The following is a 19,844-nucleotide window of genomic DNA, read 5'->3' on the forward strand; positions in this document are numbered from 1 at the left end:
GGCATTGTGTCAGTATACCACAGTTTATTAATATTTATTCTTTCTCTTGTTTATGGGCATGTCTCCTTTTTTTTTTTTTTTACTATTATAAATGATGTTGCAGTGATTAATTCTTTCCCTGTCTCCAGGTGCACATGTGGCAGAGACACATGCGATAACTGGGTCCAAAGGCATTTGTATCTTCAACTTTAACACATATTGCCAAATGGCTATTGAAAGTATTACAGTAAATTACTCTTCCATCAGGAGTGTCAAAAAATGTCCTATTGTTCCATTGTCTCACCAGCACCGACATTGAGGTTTTCCTTTTAATGTTTGCCAAGAAGATGGCATGTAATGGTATCTAATTATCGTTTAAATTTGCATCTTGCTGATAACTATTGAATTTGAGCATCTTTTCATATGTTTACTGGCCATTTGCATTTTCTCTTATATAAATTGCCTGTTCATATCTTTTGCCAATTTTTCTTCTGGGTTGTTCATATTTTTCTTATTATTTTGTAAAGTTCTTTATATTCTGGATGCTAACACATTGTTAGCTGTATGTATTGTAAATAGCTTGCCCCAGCCTCTATCTTGTCTTCTCAATTATTTTACGTATCTTTGTTTTACAAAAATTTTAAGTTTAATATAGTCATATTTATTGGAAATTTACTTTCCAATTTGGGTATGTAGTTTTTTGTGTCCTTTTTAAAGAAAGTCTTCTGAATAGAATATTATATTTTATTTAAAAGTTTTAAAGTTTTTTATTTTATTAATTTAGATCTTGAGTAAGCCTGGAATTGAGATTTTAATATAGTAATAAGCAAAGGCCTTATGTTATTTCTTTCCACAAAGATAATCAATAGCATCCTTTATTGATTAGTCTATATCTTCCTCCATTGATTTTTAATGCTACCCAGTCATTTTTCATTTACCTTTGTTGATGGTCTATTTCTGTGCTCTTTATTGTCTTCCACTGCTCTATTGTTTAATCCCTGTCAATACCACAGCATTGTAATCACTATAATGTTATAAAAATCGTATTGTCTGGCATGTAAATTCCCCAATCTTGTTTCACTTCTTCAAAATTGTTTTGGCTACTCTTGGAAACTTGCTGTTGCTTATGAATATTAATCAGCTAGTCAATTTCCATACACGCATACCAAAAGAAACAAAACAAATATTGTGCTTTAGATGAGTTTTGCATTTAATTTATATATTAATGTGGATTAAAACAGATGTCTTCATAATATTGAGACTTTCCATTTATAATATGCTATTTCTGTTTGTTCAGGGTTTTTTAAATTAATGTCTTTTAATTAAGTGTTTGATTATGCTCCATAAATACCTGTCTTTTTTTTTTCTTAATATCTTACATTGTATTGTATAATTTTTGTGGTCATTGTAATTTGTATACTTTAAAATAGTATGACAATGCAAATTATTTTTGTGCTCTAGTTATATAGCCAGCTACCTTGCTAGACTTTCCTGTTAGTTATAACAGCGATCTCTTGGATTAAAAAATAGATTATTTCGTATAGACAATGATATCTATAGATAATCACAATTTTTTATCAATAATCCTGATACATCTTCTTCTTTTACTGTGTCAGCTAGGCACCTAGCACAATACTGTATAGAAGAGGTGATGACAGGCATCCTTGCCTCATTCCTAATTTTAAATGGAATCTAATATTTCACAATTGAGTATGACAATTATTGTAGTGGTTGATAGATTTTACCCCTTATCAGATTAAGAACATTCTTCATTTTCCTTGTTTGTCAAAAGGTTTTTATCATGAATGGGTTTTGGTTTTTATCAAATATATTTTCTAATACCTATTAAGAAAATTATGTGGTTTTTCTCTTTTAATTCCTTATTGTGGAAGTTTTTCTTCACAGAGTTTTCTAATATTTAGCAACCCTTGAGTTCTAGAATGAAACCGGTAATGATGAATTATTTGTTTAGACTATATTGGATACACATTGTCACTATATTATTTCAGATTTTTCCATTTACCTCAATAAGTAAAACTGGCCTAAATCTTTTCATTCCCTTATTGTCCCTGTCTGGTTTTGTTACCAAAGTTACACTAGCCACATAAAGTGGGTTAAAGAACATTCTCTCTTTTGCTAGTCTCTGGAGAGTTTGTATAAGATTGAGATTTTCTATTACTCTAAGGAGGTAGAATTTACTTCTAAAATCATATGATACTGATCTCATTTTTTTGTGGATACCTTTCAAACTTCCAACCCAATTTGTTACTGATTATAGGTCTATTTCATTTTTCTATATCTTCATGAGTCAGTTTTGGTAAGCATATAATTCTAGGAAAATTATCCACATTGTCTGATTTTTCAAATCTAATGTTATAAAATTGCTCTTGGGGTTCTCTAATTTAAAACCTCTTCTACCTGTAGTTAAATGCCATTTTTCTTATCTCCCGTTGTTTTATTGGGTTTTTTCTTTTTTTCTTTCTCAAAACAACAAATTTTCTTTTTATTCTATTCATCTGTCCAAAAAACTAGCTTTTGATTTTATTGATCCCCTGTATTGTTATTTTCAATTCATTTCTACTCTTATCTTTATTATTTTTTTCTCTCTACTCTCTTTAGATTTCTTTTCTCAAGGCACACTTAAATTTTGCAATGTGTTGTATTTTATTGAGGTCACATTGGCTTATAACATTACATAAATTTCAAGTGTACAACATTATATTTCGACTTCTGTATAGATTGCATCATATTCACCACCAAAAGTCTAGCTTCCATCCATCACCATACATATGTGCCCTTTACCCCTTTCACCCTGCCCTCATCCCCTTCCCCTGTGGTAACCACCAATCTGTTCTCTGTATCTATGGGGTTGTTTATTTATCTTCCACATGAGTGAAATCATATGTTAATGGTCTTTCTCTGTCTGATATTTCACTTTGCATAATATCCTCAAGGTCCATCCATGTTGTCACAAATGGCATGATTTATTCATTTTTTATGGCTGAGTAGTATTCCGTTGTATATATATACCACATCTTCTTTATCCATTAATCCGTCAATGGGCACTTAGTTTGCTTCTAACTCTTGGCTATTGTGAATAATGCTGCAATGAACATAGGGGTGTATATATATTTTTTGAATTAGTGTTTTCCTATTATTTGGATAAATATCCAGAAATAGAACAGCTGAATCATATGGTATTTCTATTTTTAATTTTTTGAGAAGCCTCCATACTGTTTTCCATAGTAGCTGCACTCCCACCAGTTTGCGTTCCCACCAGCAGCGTATGAGGGTTCCCTTTACTCCACATCTTCTCCGACACTCATTATTTCTGGTCTTCTTAATTATAGCCAGTATGATGGGTATAAGGTGATATCTCATTGTAATTTTGATTCGCATTTCCCTAATAATTAGTGATGTTGACCGTCTTTCCATGTGCCTACTGGCCATCTGTATATCTTCTTTGGAAAAATGTCTATTCATATCCTCTGCCCATTTGTTGATCATGTTGTTCGTTTTTCTGTTGTTGAGTTGTAAGAGTTCTTTATAAGTTTTTGATATTAACCATTATTGAATATACGATTTGTAAATATTTTTTCCCAGTTGGTGAATTGTCTTTTCATCTTATTCTTGGTTTCCTTTGCTGTGCAGAGGCTTTTCAGTTTGATGTAGTCCCATTTGTTCATTTTCTCTTTTGTTTCCCTCGCCTGAGAAGACATGATATTCAAAAACATACTGCTGAGACCAATGTCAAAGAGCATCCTGCCTATGTTTTCTTCTAGGCATTTCATGGTTTCAGGAGTTACATTCAAGTCTTTAATCCATTTTGAGTTAATTTTTGTGTATGTAAGATAAAGGTCTATTTTCATCCTTTTGCATGTGGCCATTCAGTTTCCCCAACACTATTTATTGAAGATTTTCCTTTCTCCATTGTATGTTTTTCTCTCCTCTGTTGAAAATTTGCTGTCCATAGATATGTGGGTTTACTTCTGGACTCTCAATTCTATTACATTGACGTGTTTGCCTATTTTTGTGCCAGTACCATGCTGTTTTGATTACTATAGCTTTGTAGTATATTGTGAAATCAGGGCATGTGATACCTCCAGTTTTGTTCTTTTTTCTCAGGATTGCTTTAGCTATTCAGGGTCTTCTGTTGTTCCATAAAAATTTTAGGATTCTTTGTTATGTTTCCATGAAGAATGTCATTGGGATTCTGATTGGGATTGCTTTGAATCTCTAGATTGCTTTAGGTAATATGGACATTTTAACTATGTTTATTCTTCCAATCCAAGAGCACAGAATATCTTTCCATTTCTTTATGTCTTCTTCAATTTCTTTCAATAATGTCTCACAGTTTTCAGTGTACAGGTCTTTCAACTCCTTGGTTAAATTTATTCCTAGGTATTTTATTCTTTCTGTTGCAATTATAAATGAGATTGTATTCTTGATTTCTCTTTCTGTTAGTTCATTGTTAGTGTATAGAAATGCAACTGATTTTTGTATGTTGATTTTGTATCCTGCAATTTTACTGTGTTCATTAATTATTTCTAATAGTTTTTTGATGGATTCTTTAGGGTTTTCTATATATAGAATCATGTCATCTGCAAATAGTGCCAGTTTTGTTTCTTCCTTTCCAATTTGGATAACTTTTATTTCTTTTTCTTGCCTAATTGCTCGGGCTAGGACTTGCAGTACTATGTGGAACAAGAGTGGTGAAAGTGGGTATCCTTGTCTTGTTCTTGTTCTTAGAGGAATAGCTTTCAGTTTTTCACCATTAAGTATGATGCTGGCTGTGTGTTTGTCATATATGGCCTTTATTATATTGAGGTACTTTCCTCCTATATCCATTTTACTGAGAGTTTTTATCATAAATAGATGTTAGATCTTGTTAAAAGCTTTCTCTGCATCTATTGAGAAAATAATGTGATTTTTATCCTTTATTTTGTTAATGTGGTGTATTACATTGATTGATCTGCAGATGTTGAACCATCCCTGCATCTCTGGAATAAATCCCACTTGATCATAGTGTATGATCCTTTTAATGTATTGTTGTATTTGATTTACTAATATTTTGTGAGGATTTTTACATCTATGTTCATTAGCAATATTGGCCTGTAATTTTCCTTTTTTTGTGTTGTCCTTTTCTAGTTTTTGTATCAGGATAATGTTGACCTCGTAAAATGAGTTAGGAAGTATCCTGTCCTCTTCAATTTTATGGAAGAGTTTGAGAAGGATGGATATTAATCTTGTTTGAATGTTTGGTAGAATTCACCAGAGGAGCCACGTGCTCCTCAACTTTTGTTTTTTGGGAGATTTTTGGCTACTTTTTCAATCTCTTTACTTGTGATTGGTCTATTCAGATTCTCTATTTCTTCTTGATTCAGTTTTGGGAGGTTGTATGATTATAAGAATGTGTCTATTTCTTCGAGGTTATCCAATTTGTTGGCATACAGCTTTTCATATTATTCTCTTATAATCCTTCATATTTCCTTGGTATCTGCTGTGATTTCTCCTCTTTCATTTCTGATTTTATTTATTTGAACTTTCTCTCTTTTTTTCTTAGTGAGTCTACTTAAGGGTTTGTCAATTTTGTTTATCTTTTCAAAGAATCAGCTCTTAGTTTCATTGATTATTTCTACTGTTTTTCCAGTCTCTATTTCATTTATTTCTGTTCTGATTTTAATTATTTCCTTCCTTCTACTGAATTTGGGCTTCATTTGTTCTTCTTCTTCTAGTTCTTTTTTGTATAGTGGTAGAATGAGATTTTTTCTCATTTTTTGATGTAGGCCTATATTACTATAGACTTCTTTCTTAGTACCACTTTTGCTGCCTCCCGTAAGTTTTGGTATGTTGTGTTTTCATTTTCATTTGTCTCCAGGTATTTTTTTATTTTTCCTTTGATTTCTTCATTGATCCAAGAGTTGTTCAGTAATTGGTTGTTTAGTCTCCACATATTTGTGACTTTTCTTCTTTCTTCTTGTAGTTGATTTCTAGTTTCATTTCATTGTGGTTGGAAAAGATGGTTGACATGATTTCAATCTTCTTAAATTTATTGAAGCTTGGTTTGTTTCCCAGCATATGATCTATCTTTGGGAATGCTCCATGTGCATTTGAGAAGAATGTTAATTCCACTGCTTTTGGATGGGTGGTCCTATATGTATCTATTAAGTTCCTCTGGTCTTGTGTTTAATTTATGGCCAATGTTTCCTTGTTGATTTTCTGTCTGGGTGATCTATCCATTGATGTACATGAGGTGGTAAAATCTCCTACTATTATTGTGTTGCTGTCAATTTCTCCCTTTGGGTCTGTTAATAGTTGCTTTATATACTTTGGTGCTTCTATGTTAGGTGCATATATATTAATAAGTGTTATGTCTTCTTGGTGGAATGTCCCTTTAATCATTGTATAATGTCCCTCTTTGACTCTCATATTTTTTGGCTTGAAGTCTATTTTGTCTGATTAAGTATAGCTACACATGCTATCTTTTGCTTGCCATTTGCTTGGAGTATCACTTTCTGTCCCTTCACTCTGAGCCTATGTTTGTCTTTATAACTGAGGTGGGTCTCCTCGAGGCAGCATATTGTTGGGTCTTGTTTTTTAATCCATCCATCCACTCTGTGTCTTTTGATTGGTGAATTGAACCCATCTATATTTAGAGTTATTATTGATATATGAGGGCTTAATACTGCCATTTTATCATTTGTTTCCTGGTTGTTCTATATTGCCATTATTTCTTTTTCATTGTATTTCCATCTGCCATTTCAGTTTGGTGGTTTTTGTGATATTTTTCTAGTTTCCTCTTTTTTTTTATGTTTTATGACTCCGCTCTGATTTTTTGTTTCGTGGTTACCATGACAGTTGCATAAAAGATCTCATAGATGAGATAGTCCTTTTTCTGCTGATAGCATCTTATCACCATTAGCCTATGCAGGTTTCATCTTTTTCATCTTCCACTTCTGTTTTTGTTGTCACAAATGATCCTTTCTTATATTGTGAGTTTGTTACCAAATTGAAGTGGTTAGAGTTATTTTTGATGCTTTCTTTCCCTTTAGCCTTTATGTTATAATTATTTACTAACTTTTTCTAATATAGAGTTGCAATTTTCTGATTCTGTCTATCTATTTATCATCTTGCTCAAAGTATACCTTCGCCTTTTTTGTTTCAGGTAGGAAACATTTCTTGTAAGGCCAGTCTTGTGGTGATGAACTCCCTCAGCTTTTGCTTGTATGGGAAAGCCTTTATTTCTCTTTCATATCTGAAGGATAACTTTTCTGGATAGAGTATTCTTGGCTGATAGTTTTTGTCTTTCAATATTTCCAATATATTGTTTCACTCTCTCCTAGCCTGTAGAGTTTCTGCTGAGAAATCCACGGAGAGACTGATGGGGATTCTTTTGTAAGTTATTTTCTTCTTTCTGGCTGCTCTTAATATTCTTTCTTTGTTATTGACTTTTGACAGTTTTAATATGATTTGCCTTAGAGAAGGTTTTTTTGGGTTGAGATACTTAGGAGTTCTATTAGCTTCATGTACTTGTATATCCAGTTCTTTCCCTAGGTTTGGGGTGTTCTCAACTATTGTTACTTTAAACAAACTCTCTGCTCCTTTCTCCCTCTTTTCTCCTTCTGGGATACCTGTTATCTTTATGTTGCTTTTCCTAACTGAGTCAGATATTTCTTGTAGAACTTCTTCGTTTTTTAAAATCTTAGTTCTCTCTCCTCTTCCACCTGAATCATTTCTATCTTTGAGCTCACTAAATCTCTCTTCCATACAGTCTGCTATATTTCCAATGCTTTCTACTTTATTTTTCATCTCATTAATTGTGTTCTTCATCTCCAGAATTTCTGTTTGTTTTTTTTTAGAGTTTCAATTCCTTTGGTAAAGTACTCCTTGTGTTCATTAATTTTATTCCTGAGCTCATTGAATTGTCTTTCTGAATTTTCTTATAACTCATTAAGTTTCTTCATGGCAGCTATTTTGAATTCTCTGTCAGTTAGATCATAATTTTCTGTGACTTCAAGTTTGGTTTCTGGAGAATTGTCATTTTCTTTCTATTCTACCACGTCACTGTAGTTATTCATGGTGCTTAATAAGTTGATCCTCTGCTAGCACATTTGATGTAGTAAACATCTTTCTTATTTTGGTAAGGCTTTGGTTACTTTGATTCTGAGCTGCTTCTCATTGTATTTGAAAGCCTACACTTTCCACTGCCTCTGCCAGAGGTGTCATCAATGCCCTCCTTGTGCTACTTGTGCCTCTGAGGTTGCTGGTGCCTTGCTGCTTACAATGTCACTGCAGTCGTGGGTGTTGCCCCTGAAGTCACCAGACTGCAAATCTCTGCAGCTTCTGGGGTTTCCTAGGTCTCATGTTCCCCGACTGCCTCTCCACAGGCTCAGTGCTGCTGCCATGTGCACCACCTGCACTGCTGCTTCTGGGCTATCTGAGGGTGCTGGCAGCACCACTGCTGGGGGGTCTGGGTTCATGGGTGTCACTGCTACTAGCGGGGGACCCGGGGTCTTGCATGTAGCTCTCTCTGTCAGAGGGCCGGTGTCAGGGCTGTTGCCACCGAGGGTGGGGTCACAGGTACTGCTGTGGCTTCTGCAGCCTCTGGTCTCTGGCATTGGTGTGTTTTTTGAAACTTCAGGTCAAAGTACCACCAGCTATGCTGGGGGTATTCACATTTTGGATTGCTGCCACCAGAGGAGGGAAGGAGGCTGATTCCATGGTTCTACTGCCTCCCAGAGGTCTAGTCCACCCACCCTCAGATGTGTAGATGTGTGGATCTCTCAGGCATTCTGGTGTGCTGTGCAGGGAGTCCTTTATTGGTCAGTGGATGTCCTACTAGTTGTAACTTAGAGGAGAGACAAAAGGAACAACTCACTCCATCATGATGCTGACCATTACTACAATGTGTTTTAAAGTTATGTGATAGACCTTCATTTACTTTATTTCTAAAATGAAAATTCACCAAGAATAATGCCTTTATCAATGTTCCTGGCTTAAAGGAAATCTGCACACACCTTTGTATTGATTAATTAGAGCTAGATCAGTAAGATCATAATGAATTATCATAAAGTTGCTGGTTAAAATAAACCTTCTATGATAAGTAGAGTTTGCAACTTTAAGTGATAAACAGTTTTATTCAATAACCATTCAAATAATGTTACTTTTCTATAACAATCAGTTTTACTGTTAAAGCTCTAAATAAAGAGTCCTTGAAACTTTTGTAATAAATCTTTCAACATTACAAGAAAGCTTCTTACCCATCTTAGCAATAAACTTATGAAGAAACTTGACCTTGTCATTGTGAAATAAGTTAGTATATATTAAACTTAATCTCTATATATCAAGTTGTAAAGTCTAGCTGAGTGTTTTTCTTCTCAAAACATCTCTATCAACAGTCCCTCATTTTACCAACATTTCTTATTCAACTGCTTTTGAGTTTGAACTTTAAGTTCTAGCCAGAAATGGAATAAAGAATTGGCTTTATAGTTTTCTGTTTCCACAATTCTGTTGTTCTTTCACTAGTTTCTTGTGTTGGAAGCTTAGCTTATTAATTTTCCATATTTTTTGTTTCCTTTTCTGGTATAATAATTTAAAGCTACAAATTTCTCTATAGGTAGAAATTTAGTTGCATCCCATAAGTTTCATATGTTGTATTTTAATTATAGTTCAATTCCAAATAATGCCTAATTATTATTGTAATTTCTTCTTTGATTCATATGATTTAAAAGGGTGTTTTTTTTTTTGGGGGGGGGTAGGATTGGGTTAGTTTAGGCTTTCCAGTTGGGTGAACATGTGTTGGGGCTTGGGGGGAATTAATTACCTTTTATTACTGGTTTCTAAGTAATTTAATTGCATCATTATCAAAGAAAATGGTTTGTTTGATACCAATTTTCTTTGTGACCTAGTTCTTGATTAATTTCTTTTTAATATTCCTTACTGAATAGGTGAGTTTTGCAACCATTATGAAAGCCCACCTATTCAGGAAGGAACACTAATTTCTTTGTTCACTATTCCCTCTGGTTTTTTGTGCCTTCCTACTGGATTAAATTTTCTTATTCTCTAAAGGAATTATTTTGCTAAAACTTTGTTGTTAGTGGCTAATTAAATTGTCTAAATGTGTCTTTATTTTACCCTCATATTTGAATGATTATATCTGGAAATAGGATTCTAAATTGGCAATTATGTTCTCTAGTAATTTTGAAGATATTTTTAACAAAGTTTTATAATTATTTTTTATTTGACGATAATATGTCTTTTTCTCTCTGCATTTAAAATATTTTCTTTTATGGCTTTACAGTTTTAACTAACAGGTATCTGGCAGTGGATTTATTTTTGTTTCTCATCTTTGGACTTGTTGAAATTTCTGAATCTGAGGATTTATGTCTTTCATAAATTATCGAAAATTTCCAGATGTTATTTCATTGATAATTGCCTGTCCTCCATTTTCTGTACCTTTCTTTTTAGAATGAATGTGATATAGATAGAGAGATGCACAGACAGATAAAAATGGATCTTAGAATTCCATCTTCCATGTCTTAGTTTGCCATCAAAACACAGATCCCTTGGCTACAAATTCCAGAAGCTGCCCCCCTACCTGGATACTTTGGCTTCAGTTTACCCTCTTAGAATTCTGGTTTGCATTCACTGCTCAGGGTTCCATCTGGTATTAAATTGCTTTATTTTGGGCACCTGGGGATTTCTCATACCTTCTTATAAGCATCCTAGTTATAAGTAATAAATAAATAAATACATGAACACATAAATAGATAAATACATAGAATGTGACACATGTCAGAAGTGACATGAAGAAAAATTTAAGCAGGAAAGGAAGCCAAGAACCAAGTCAGGGAGATTGTCATTTTAAATAGGATGGTTAGGGAAAGCCTCACTGGGAAAGTGACACTTGAGGAAACAGTGGCTAAAGGGGCAAGCCAGGAGGATATCTGGGAGAGGAATGTTCCAGACAGAAAATTGCAAATACAGAAACATTAGGCAAGAAGGAACCTGGCATGTCCAAGAACTGGCAAGAGAGTACTGTGTCAAGACCAAGATGAACAAAGCGGAGAGCTGTCAAAATCGAGATTAGAGGGTATATGGAAAGGGAGAGCAAGAAGGTCCTGTAGGGCCTGCAGGCCATTGTATACAATTTGTGTTTTTCCCTGACTGAGATGAGGAGCTGTTGGAAGGAATTTTGAGGTAGATGTGAGACAAATATTTCAAGCAGAAGAAAATGGCAAAAGCTGAAGGTGTCTGTGGTTAAAAGAAGACTTTTTTTTAGAGGCACAAATTATGGCATGTTTTTATACTGGGCAGAATCCAGTACAGCAGCAAAAATAGGTGAATGAGGGGCCAGCCCCGTGGCTTAGCGGTTAAGTGCGCGTGCTCCGCTACAGGCGGCCCGGGTTCGGACCCCGGGCGCACACCAACGCACCACTTCTCCGGCCATTCTGAGGCCGCATCCCACATGCAGCAACTAGAAGGATGTGCAACTATGACATACCACTATCTACTGGGGCTTTGGAGGATGATTGGCAATAGATGTTAGCTCAGGGCTGGTCTTCCTCAGCAAAAAGAGGAGGATTAGCACGGATGTTAGCTCAGGACTGATCTTCCTCAAAAAAAAAAAAAAATAGGTGAATGAAATGTATGAAATAAAGGGGGAAACTGCTGTAGAGGCTACCTTGACTGGAAGAGAGGGAATGAGACCTGGTGTGGATTGGAGGGGCTGTTCGTAGCCAGGATCTAGACAATCCACCCATGTTAACGGGAGGGAAGGTGGGTATATGAGGATAGGTGCAGGGATTGATGGTTGGGAGCCATGTGAGAGGATGAGGAAGTTCTCTTCTATTGGTTTCATTTTCTCTTTGAAACAGGAAGCAATGTCAGCTAAGAATGACAATAAAGGAAGAGGTATTGGGGGTTGGAGTAGAGAAAAAGAAGGGATGCCTCACATAGGGCTACTGGAGGCCTCACATAGGGCTACAGGTAGCGGTGACAAGCAAGGTTCATATCCGAGCTTTGCCATATATCAGGTGTGTGTGACTCTGGGTAAGTTTTTTAACCTCCTTAAACCTCAGTTTCCTCTCATATAAAATGAGGCTAACAATAGTGCCCATATCACCACTTTGTGGTGATGATGAAAAGAGGCACGTTAAAGCAATTGCGACTATTACTAAATGGCAAGCCCTTAGTACACGTTGGCTGTTAGCTGATATTGTACATTAGGCGCTCAACTACTTATCAATGAATGGATAGGTTGTGACATTTTATCTCCACTCTCTTTTCAGGAGGTTTGTCCTCACCAAGCTTCGAGTCATCCCAAAAGGAGCATTTTCGGGGTTTGGGGACCTGGAGAAAATGTATGTACCTGACAATGCTGTGTGTGAATGCCACAATGGGCTATGGGCAGCCACCTCAGATCACATCTAATACGATACTCTGTGCTTAGAGGCCACGCTGACACTCCAAGCAAACTTTCTGCACCTCCTCCCATTTTATTTCTTTACCATAGTTCCTAAACAGCAGCGTGAAATCTTTCAGAGTGTGGCCATTGAAATGAGCATAAGGTCAAACCAAGCAATCCTCACTTGTATAAGGTGTTGTTCCCAAAGCACCTGTGAGTGAAATTTTTATAAACCAAAGCCTGTTTTGTCTTTTGACATTTATTCTTTTTAAGGAATAGTTTCTGTTATTTCTGATTAAATTTTAATTGATAGCAGGGCCTAACATTTGTGTTTTAGAGATACTCTCTTTCTCCCAAGCCACACTGACAAGTGGTAATTGATACATAAACATTTAAAAAGTATTAGGTGGGGCTGGCCCGATGGCATAGTGGTTGGGTCCCCTTACCCAGAGTCACACACAGCTGATACACGGCAGAGCTGGGATATGATCCTTTGCTTAGGATCCCAGGTGCAGACCTACACCACTCATCAAGCCATGTTGTGGTGGCATCCTACGTACAAAAGTGGAGGAGGATAGGCACGGATGTTGGTTCAGGGCCACTCTTCCTCAAGTAAAAAGAGGAGGATTGGCAATAGGTGTTAGCGCAGGGCCAATCTTCCTCACCAAAAAATAAATGAAAATAAAAGTATTAGGAAAGTTTACAGTACTAAGGAAGATTTCCTTTGAAAAGAGAAGACTCCTTTGTTAAGGCAAACATTCACCTCTTATTGGGCTAGTTTAATGTAGGGGTTTCCCCAAATAGGGTTTTCTCAAAGTGGGCTACAGTAGTAAAAAATAGAGCAAATTCTCCCATGCTTAAGGTAACCCACTCACCCTTTGAAGGCTCTGGATCCCATCTCCCCAGAATTTAGGGCCAGGAAAATGTGTTCTTTACTGCAGTGGCAGCCAGAATTCAGGACTTAAATGCCAAGAAATACAACAACAGATAAATGATTACACAGAAGGAAATAATTTTTTCTTTATAAGAAGAAAGTAACACCCCAGGTTACATGCATTTCTCCTTTAAGCCATTCAATTTTCCCTCTTGGTTCTTTCAGCTTCCTTTAAGAAGAATACTTGCTGAGGTCTGTGGAAGCAAGAAAGAAATCCTTTAAAGAAATACAAAGCAGAGAGAGTGGCAATGCGTTTCAGCAATTAAGACACCTGATTAGAGAAGGGTGGTCAGAATCCTGGGTTTGAGTGTTAGTTTTAATATAAACTTACCGTGTAACCTTAATTAAATCACCTTATCTCTCAGGGACTTGGTTTCCCCACCTGTGTATTATGGGAAGAGTTTTAAAAGGAGGAGATGGCTTATGTGATCTCTGATTTCTCAGTGCAAGTATCCACCAGTTGGATGGGAGCCCAGTTTAAGACCTGCTGTCTTTAGGGTTTACTTTCTTGAAGACATTCAACATTTGGATGAATAGGGAGATTTATCTGAACAGAGCTCACCAAGGGAAACAGGGAAGCAGTAGAGCTGGAGAGCTTTTGGCTCAAGGTGTACTCCTGGATAGATTGGCCATTGCCCTGCCTGGAATTAACATAGACTAGATGACTATTAGATATGTCTCGTCCCTCAACAGCCCTATAATTGCATAGAAATTATTCTAAAGACAGAAATGTCAGATATCACAGATCATCCACCTTCATATAATTCAATCCAGCAAGTGTGACTGACCCCTCACTGGGTACTCAGCCTCAGATGAGACCTTCCAGTGGTGATATAAATGGTTGAGCTGAGCTGACATAGCAGTAATCCCAGAGACAGATCAGCTGGTTCAGAAACTCAACTTCCTCAGACACAGTTTGTCCACTTTTACTTCATGTCTTTATTAATCAGCCCATACTGACATAGATGCCAAAAATAAAATTAATCTCATTTTTTCAATACTTTTTATGTCCTAAGACTTCAAAGATATTCCCTAGCAGAGGTGCTCGGCACCAAATTGAACTCTGAACAGATTATTTTCACCATTCCATCTCTATACTCACCTTCATCCATTGTTTCACCTTCTATTCTTGGTCGCTGATGAGTTCTCATCTCCCTTCCAGATCTGTCCTCTTCATTTATGTTCTTCCTCCAGTTTTTAACCAGTTTCCTGAACTTAATAAATATTGGCTTTCTCTTCAATATCTCCCTTTCCACAAATCACAAAATCCTTTTCATTCATTCTGCACATGTGGCCAAGTTTCACCCATCCTTATTAAAAAGAAGGGAAGGGGCCGGTCCCACGGCCTAGTGGTTAAGTTTGGTGTGCTCCACTTCGGTAGCCCAAGTTCGGTTCCCAGGCATGGACCTACACCACTCGTCAGTAGCCATGCTGTGGCGGAGACCCACATACAAAATAGGGTAGATTGGCACAGATGTTAGCTCAGGGTAAACCTTCCTCAAGCAAAAGGAGGAAGATTGGCAACAGATGTTAGTTCAGGGTAAATCTTCCTCAGCAAAAAAAAAAAAAAAGAAAGGAAAAATATCTTTCTGTATAAATTCTGCCTTCTTTCCCTGCTACCTTCCTCTCTCTTTCCCATCACTACCACTCTTTTGAAAGAGCAGCCTGCATTCATTGCCTCTCTATCCTTTTTGTTCAATCACTCCTCAACCTGCCCACTTGCTATTTGGCCACAAATTCTCTAACACTATCAAATTATTCTACTAAAGGTCCCAACGATACCATAACTTCCAGATCTAATGGCTTCTGCTTTGTCTTCTTAGGACTTAACTTACATGTAGCTTTTGATTTCATGGACCATTCTTAAGATTCTTCTCAATACTCTTTCCCCTTCTAACTTCAGTGACACCATACCCTCTTTAACCATCCAGAGAACTCCATAACAGGTTTTGTCCATCTTTCTTGTTCCTCAGGTGCCCCTCAAAAGTTCAGATATTCCAGGGCTCCATTTTTGGCCATTTTCTTTTTTTATAGTCACACCTCGAAATCATTATTCCTCAAATAACATCTTACTACCAGGGCTTTTAAATCTTCATCTGCAACCCCCACCTCCCTTCTGAAGCCATAATTCTTGTTTTGAAATGGAGAGATTGCTAGATCCTCCATTTCCTTAGGACTGCTACACCTAAGGAAACTGCAAGTGCCTCAAATTCAATACAGTCAGACAAGCTCGTTATCTTTATCCTTAAATTTCTCATCTTCCCATATCGCCCCATGAATAATATCACCATCGGCCCAGACTCCCAAGCAAGAAAACTCAGTCTCCCTTGTCTCGTGTGCCTTCCCTCTCCCTTATATGCGGGTGTTCTTCCAATCCTATAGACTCCCCATGAAACTATCTCCAGAATCCAGCCCTTAGCGCACTCCTGCTGCTATTAGGTTCAGTCACTTACATAGCCTATTGCATGAGGCTGCTATGCCTGTCCCAGCTCCAATCTCCCTGTTACTCTGCTGCCAGACCCACACTGCTCAAACTCCCTTGCAGAAGAATCTCTAGGGATGCTCATTGCTATAGGTTTCAATCTTAAGTTCCTGGCACAGAAATCAAAGCCTTTTATCTCCCACCATATGCAGTGTACCCTACACTCACCAGGTGGAAAAATTTGCCATTTCTCCGGCACTATCATGACCAGACATTGTATTGCTTATTTGGAATGTGACAGCTGATTCTTTGGACAATGCTTGGCACACAGAGGGATCAAAAAATAGTTGCAAGTGAATGAGTGAATGAAAAAATGAACAAAATACCCTTTCATACTGGTCTTATGTAGGTGCTGTCCCTCTACCTAAAATTCCACTTGGTAGAATCCTGCTTGTCCTCCAGGAGCCAGATCGAATGTTTACTCCTCTGTAGAGCCTTTCCAGAACTCTCCCAGTGCTTCCAAGCCATAATCTTGTGTTCACAGTATTAATAGCACATTTATCAGATTGTATTCGGAATTTAGGTTTTTCCAGATGCCCCGATTGTTCTTTAAGGACAAGGTCAGGGTGTAACTTAACTTTGCATTAAAATCCTGTTGTTTTTATGTCCTTGCTAGACCTCTAATCTGTCCACGTATCTCCTTCTCCAGCTACCATAATCTATCCCTGGATAACTGCCAGTATTCTACCTGTGCGGCTGCCCCCTCCACTAGCAGGCTCTCCCCTCACCCTTATCCATTCTCTATATAGAAACAAGAGGGATATTTTCTAAACTCATGTCTGATCACGCCACCTTTCACACTTGTCCTGCCCCCACACACACTCCATGTGTTACCACTGCTTTTAACACGAAAAGGAAACTAGACCTCTTACATCCTCTCCTTCACTCTATTAGCCCTTTTTCAGTCAATAAAATTACCATGTTATGCTGCCCATCATGGGCCTTTCTTGGCGCATGCTGTTCCTTCTGACTAGAACGTTGTTTCTACTCTGCTCTTTTAATTTAGTTGACTCCTCCTAATCCTTCAGATTCCCACACCCACGTCACTTGCCCAGGAAATCCTTCCTGACCTCCCCAACTAAAGCAAAACCCCCCTACTACACACACTGTCATATCACCACTAGTTTCTATGTGGTGACTATCATTTTAGCAATTTTACACTTGTTTATGTGATAACTGAATTAATTTCAAACTCCCCTATTGGATAGTAAGTTCCATGAGCACCAGACATGTTTGCTTATACTCAGTATTGGATCCATGGTGCCTGGCACAGATTCAGGTATATACAATAAATAACTGATAAATGCGTGAAAAAAAATGAACAAAATAATTAGTTGGGGAGACAAGATATCCAGATATAAAAAGAAAATACTAAATAATATGAATGATGATGATAAATAATGTAGGGATAAATAATTGTTAGGCATGTGAACACTGGCTGAGAATCTACTATGATCTAGGCACTTATATATAGTTTAAAATATAAGCTAGGACAAAAATACACAACGTAATATGTGCAAAATAGGTGATACAAATACTGTATTTCTTAGGACTCTTTCCGTTGTGAGAGGCAAAAGAAAATAAACCTCAAACAGGCTTAAGGAAAAGAAAGGAATTTAATGTCTCATTTAATTTGATGGTCAGAGAAGAAGAATGGCTTTAGAAACAGCTCTCCTCAGATTCAATGTCCTTAGAACTGGGTCTCTCTCCCCCTCCCTCTCAGGTCTCTTCCATTATGTTTGTTTCAGCCCTCAGCCCCACCCCTGGTGGTAAGAAGACAGCAGCAGTCCTGCCTTCACATCTTCTTGGGTCCTATTCAGAAGGAAAGAGCTGACTTTTCTCTTGCTCAATCCCATAAAAGTCCTAAGATTTAGTATGACTTTCTTAGATCACACAACCATCCCTGGCCCAACTACAGCAGCTAAGGGTATGTGACGCTCAGGATGGCTGTCGCCTGGGTAAAGGGCTCTATTCTTAGAGCTGAAAACACCTACCCCAACCACATGGGCTTGGAGTCGGGGAGAGAGATCCACAATCAAAAATTGAGGCCATTTCTGGAAAAAAAAAAGTGGAGACTAGATGCTGGTGGTTGGGCATACAATTAATGTCTACAAAGAAAATTGGTTCTGTTCTCATCCAGATGAGAAAGATCTCTGTTGCCTAGGTGATTGGGGATTTGATGGGTCTGATTTTTCCTCTTTACCCCTGTTAGAATGATTGAAAGAATCCAGTAACTCTGCCCCAACCCACGCTAATGATTCTTCTTCTTTCATTAACCCAGCTTAACCCAGTCCCCTCTGCTTCTATAAGAAGTCAAATGGGAAAGTTGTCTTTTTGGTAGAATGTGGAACAGGAGCTTCTCCATTAGAAATGAAATATCACTATTCACACCTTAGCTTTGACCAGCATCACTATCTCAAACCTCCCTACTCTTCACTGCTTTGGGACTGGCTGGGGGAAAAGGAAATCATTAAAATCTCTGCAATGTGAAGTGGCTTTGCAAAGTGCACTGTAAACTGTTTACATTGTCTTTAATTACTTCAGAGCCATATGTCAGCTTGGTATAAAGTGTGAAGATTACACGGAATAGGGTGGGGGGAGTAGGTGACAATGTGGTGATTTATAGTAACCCGAAAAATTATGTATGGAAATGAGTGTAATTTAAAAACACATCTACGTGCTATTATAACACTGGAGGGGGAAGAAAAGCCAGTTTATAACAAAATATCTTTGAAAATAGGAGCATGATGAATATGTAAATGGGACCAATCAACATCAGCTGAGATATGGTATATGCAGATGAGACGGCAATGAGCCAAAATGTGAAATAGCTCCTAAACCATAAATATGAACCATATAAAATTCTTTTGAAATATTCCTGATAACATAAGGACAAAAAAATATAATCAATTGATTTATTTGCATATAAAAATGAGAACACTAGTCTCACACTTCAGCCTCCACCCCCAGATCGCTGGGGAAAGAAAAGTTAATATAATAGAGGAACTTTCAGAGGAAGAGATTTATTGAATGAGAACTGTTGCAAGCACACTAAAAAAGTTGAGAATCCTCCCAATTCTCAATTCTTCAGGCGCACTCTACACAGATAAAAGGAGATGAAATAAATCAGGTAACTAACACCTACTGGCAACAGGGCTAGGAAATTTGGGCCAATCTGCTGTGCCTCCCTGAGCACATCCTTGTTATATAATGGACGTCCGTTCCTACCCTAGCCTTCTGTGGTTATCAGAGTTAATGGGCAAAGGAGCCTTGAGTCCCACTTACTGAAATAAAGCAAGAAGGAGAAACTGATGATTCTACAGGCTCCTGGTTAAAAAAAAAACTGGAGGCCAGGGTTGAAGCAGTTAGACCTCTGAATGGGAAGAGGTGATTTGAGTCCCTGGGCATAAAAAGGATAGTGAGGTTCAGTGGTTCTCATCCCAGGTTGCACTTTAGAATCCCCTGGAGAGCTTTTAAAATAATCTCCATGCCTGACTATCATTTCCAGGGATTTTTCATTCCATTTGTCTAGGGTGGGGCCAAGCATTGCTCATTTTCTAAGCTCCCTTCATGATGCTCATGTACACCCTCAGTTGAAAGCCACCCAGGTGGGTGATATTTAAGTCTCAATCCAATTCATAGAAAGAACATTCATGAACATCTGAGGTGTGTCTACATGGTGTGGCTGGAGGAGAATAAACAAAAGGGAGGATAGTAGGAGATAAAATCAGAGAAGAAGCTGGGTTAGGTCATGGAGCACCTTAAAGGCCATGGGGACAAATTTGAGTGATATAGTTAACTGTGGGAATTAAATGGGTTAATTTTGAAGAACCAAGTGAATGATTTGATTTGCATTTGTTAAAGATCACTCATAGAGTTTGGATTTGATAATATTTCGTTAAAGATTTTCGTGTCTATATTTATAGAGATATTCATCTGCATATTTCTTTTCTTATAATTTGTTTGGTTTTATTATACAGGTGTTATAAAATGAGTTGAGAAATGCTCCCTTATCCTCGACAACCTAAAAGAGTTTGTTATTG

The 19,844-nt window shown here is 37.2% G+C and overlaps 1 protein-coding gene across 4 annotated transcripts in view; it reads left to right on the top strand.

Moving 5' to 3' along the window:
• FSHR (follicle stimulating hormone receptor) overlaps positions 1-19,844 on the top strand; it is a 177,334-nt gene that overhangs the window by 72,130 nt on the left and 85,360 nt on the right. For 3 of the 4 annotated variants that reach the window (XM_058551270.1, XM_058551273.1, XM_058551271.1), the window contains exon 2: positions 12,270-12,341. The exons of the other annotated variant lie outside the window; for it this stretch is intronic. In XM_058551270.1, the coding sequence (XP_058407253.1) occupies positions 12,270-12,341 (72 nt within the window). The remainder of the gene's footprint in view (positions 1-12,269; positions 12,342-19,844) is intronic. 4 annotated transcript variants of the gene reach the window in all.

This window comes from Diceros bicornis, chromosome 12, assembly GCF_020826845.1.
Source record: "Diceros bicornis minor isolate mBicDic1 chromosome 12, mDicBic1.mat.cur, whole genome shotgun sequence".
In the NCBI taxonomy this organism is placed as follows: domain Eukaryota; kingdom Metazoa; phylum Chordata; class Mammalia; order Perissodactyla; family Rhinocerotidae; genus Diceros; species Diceros bicornis.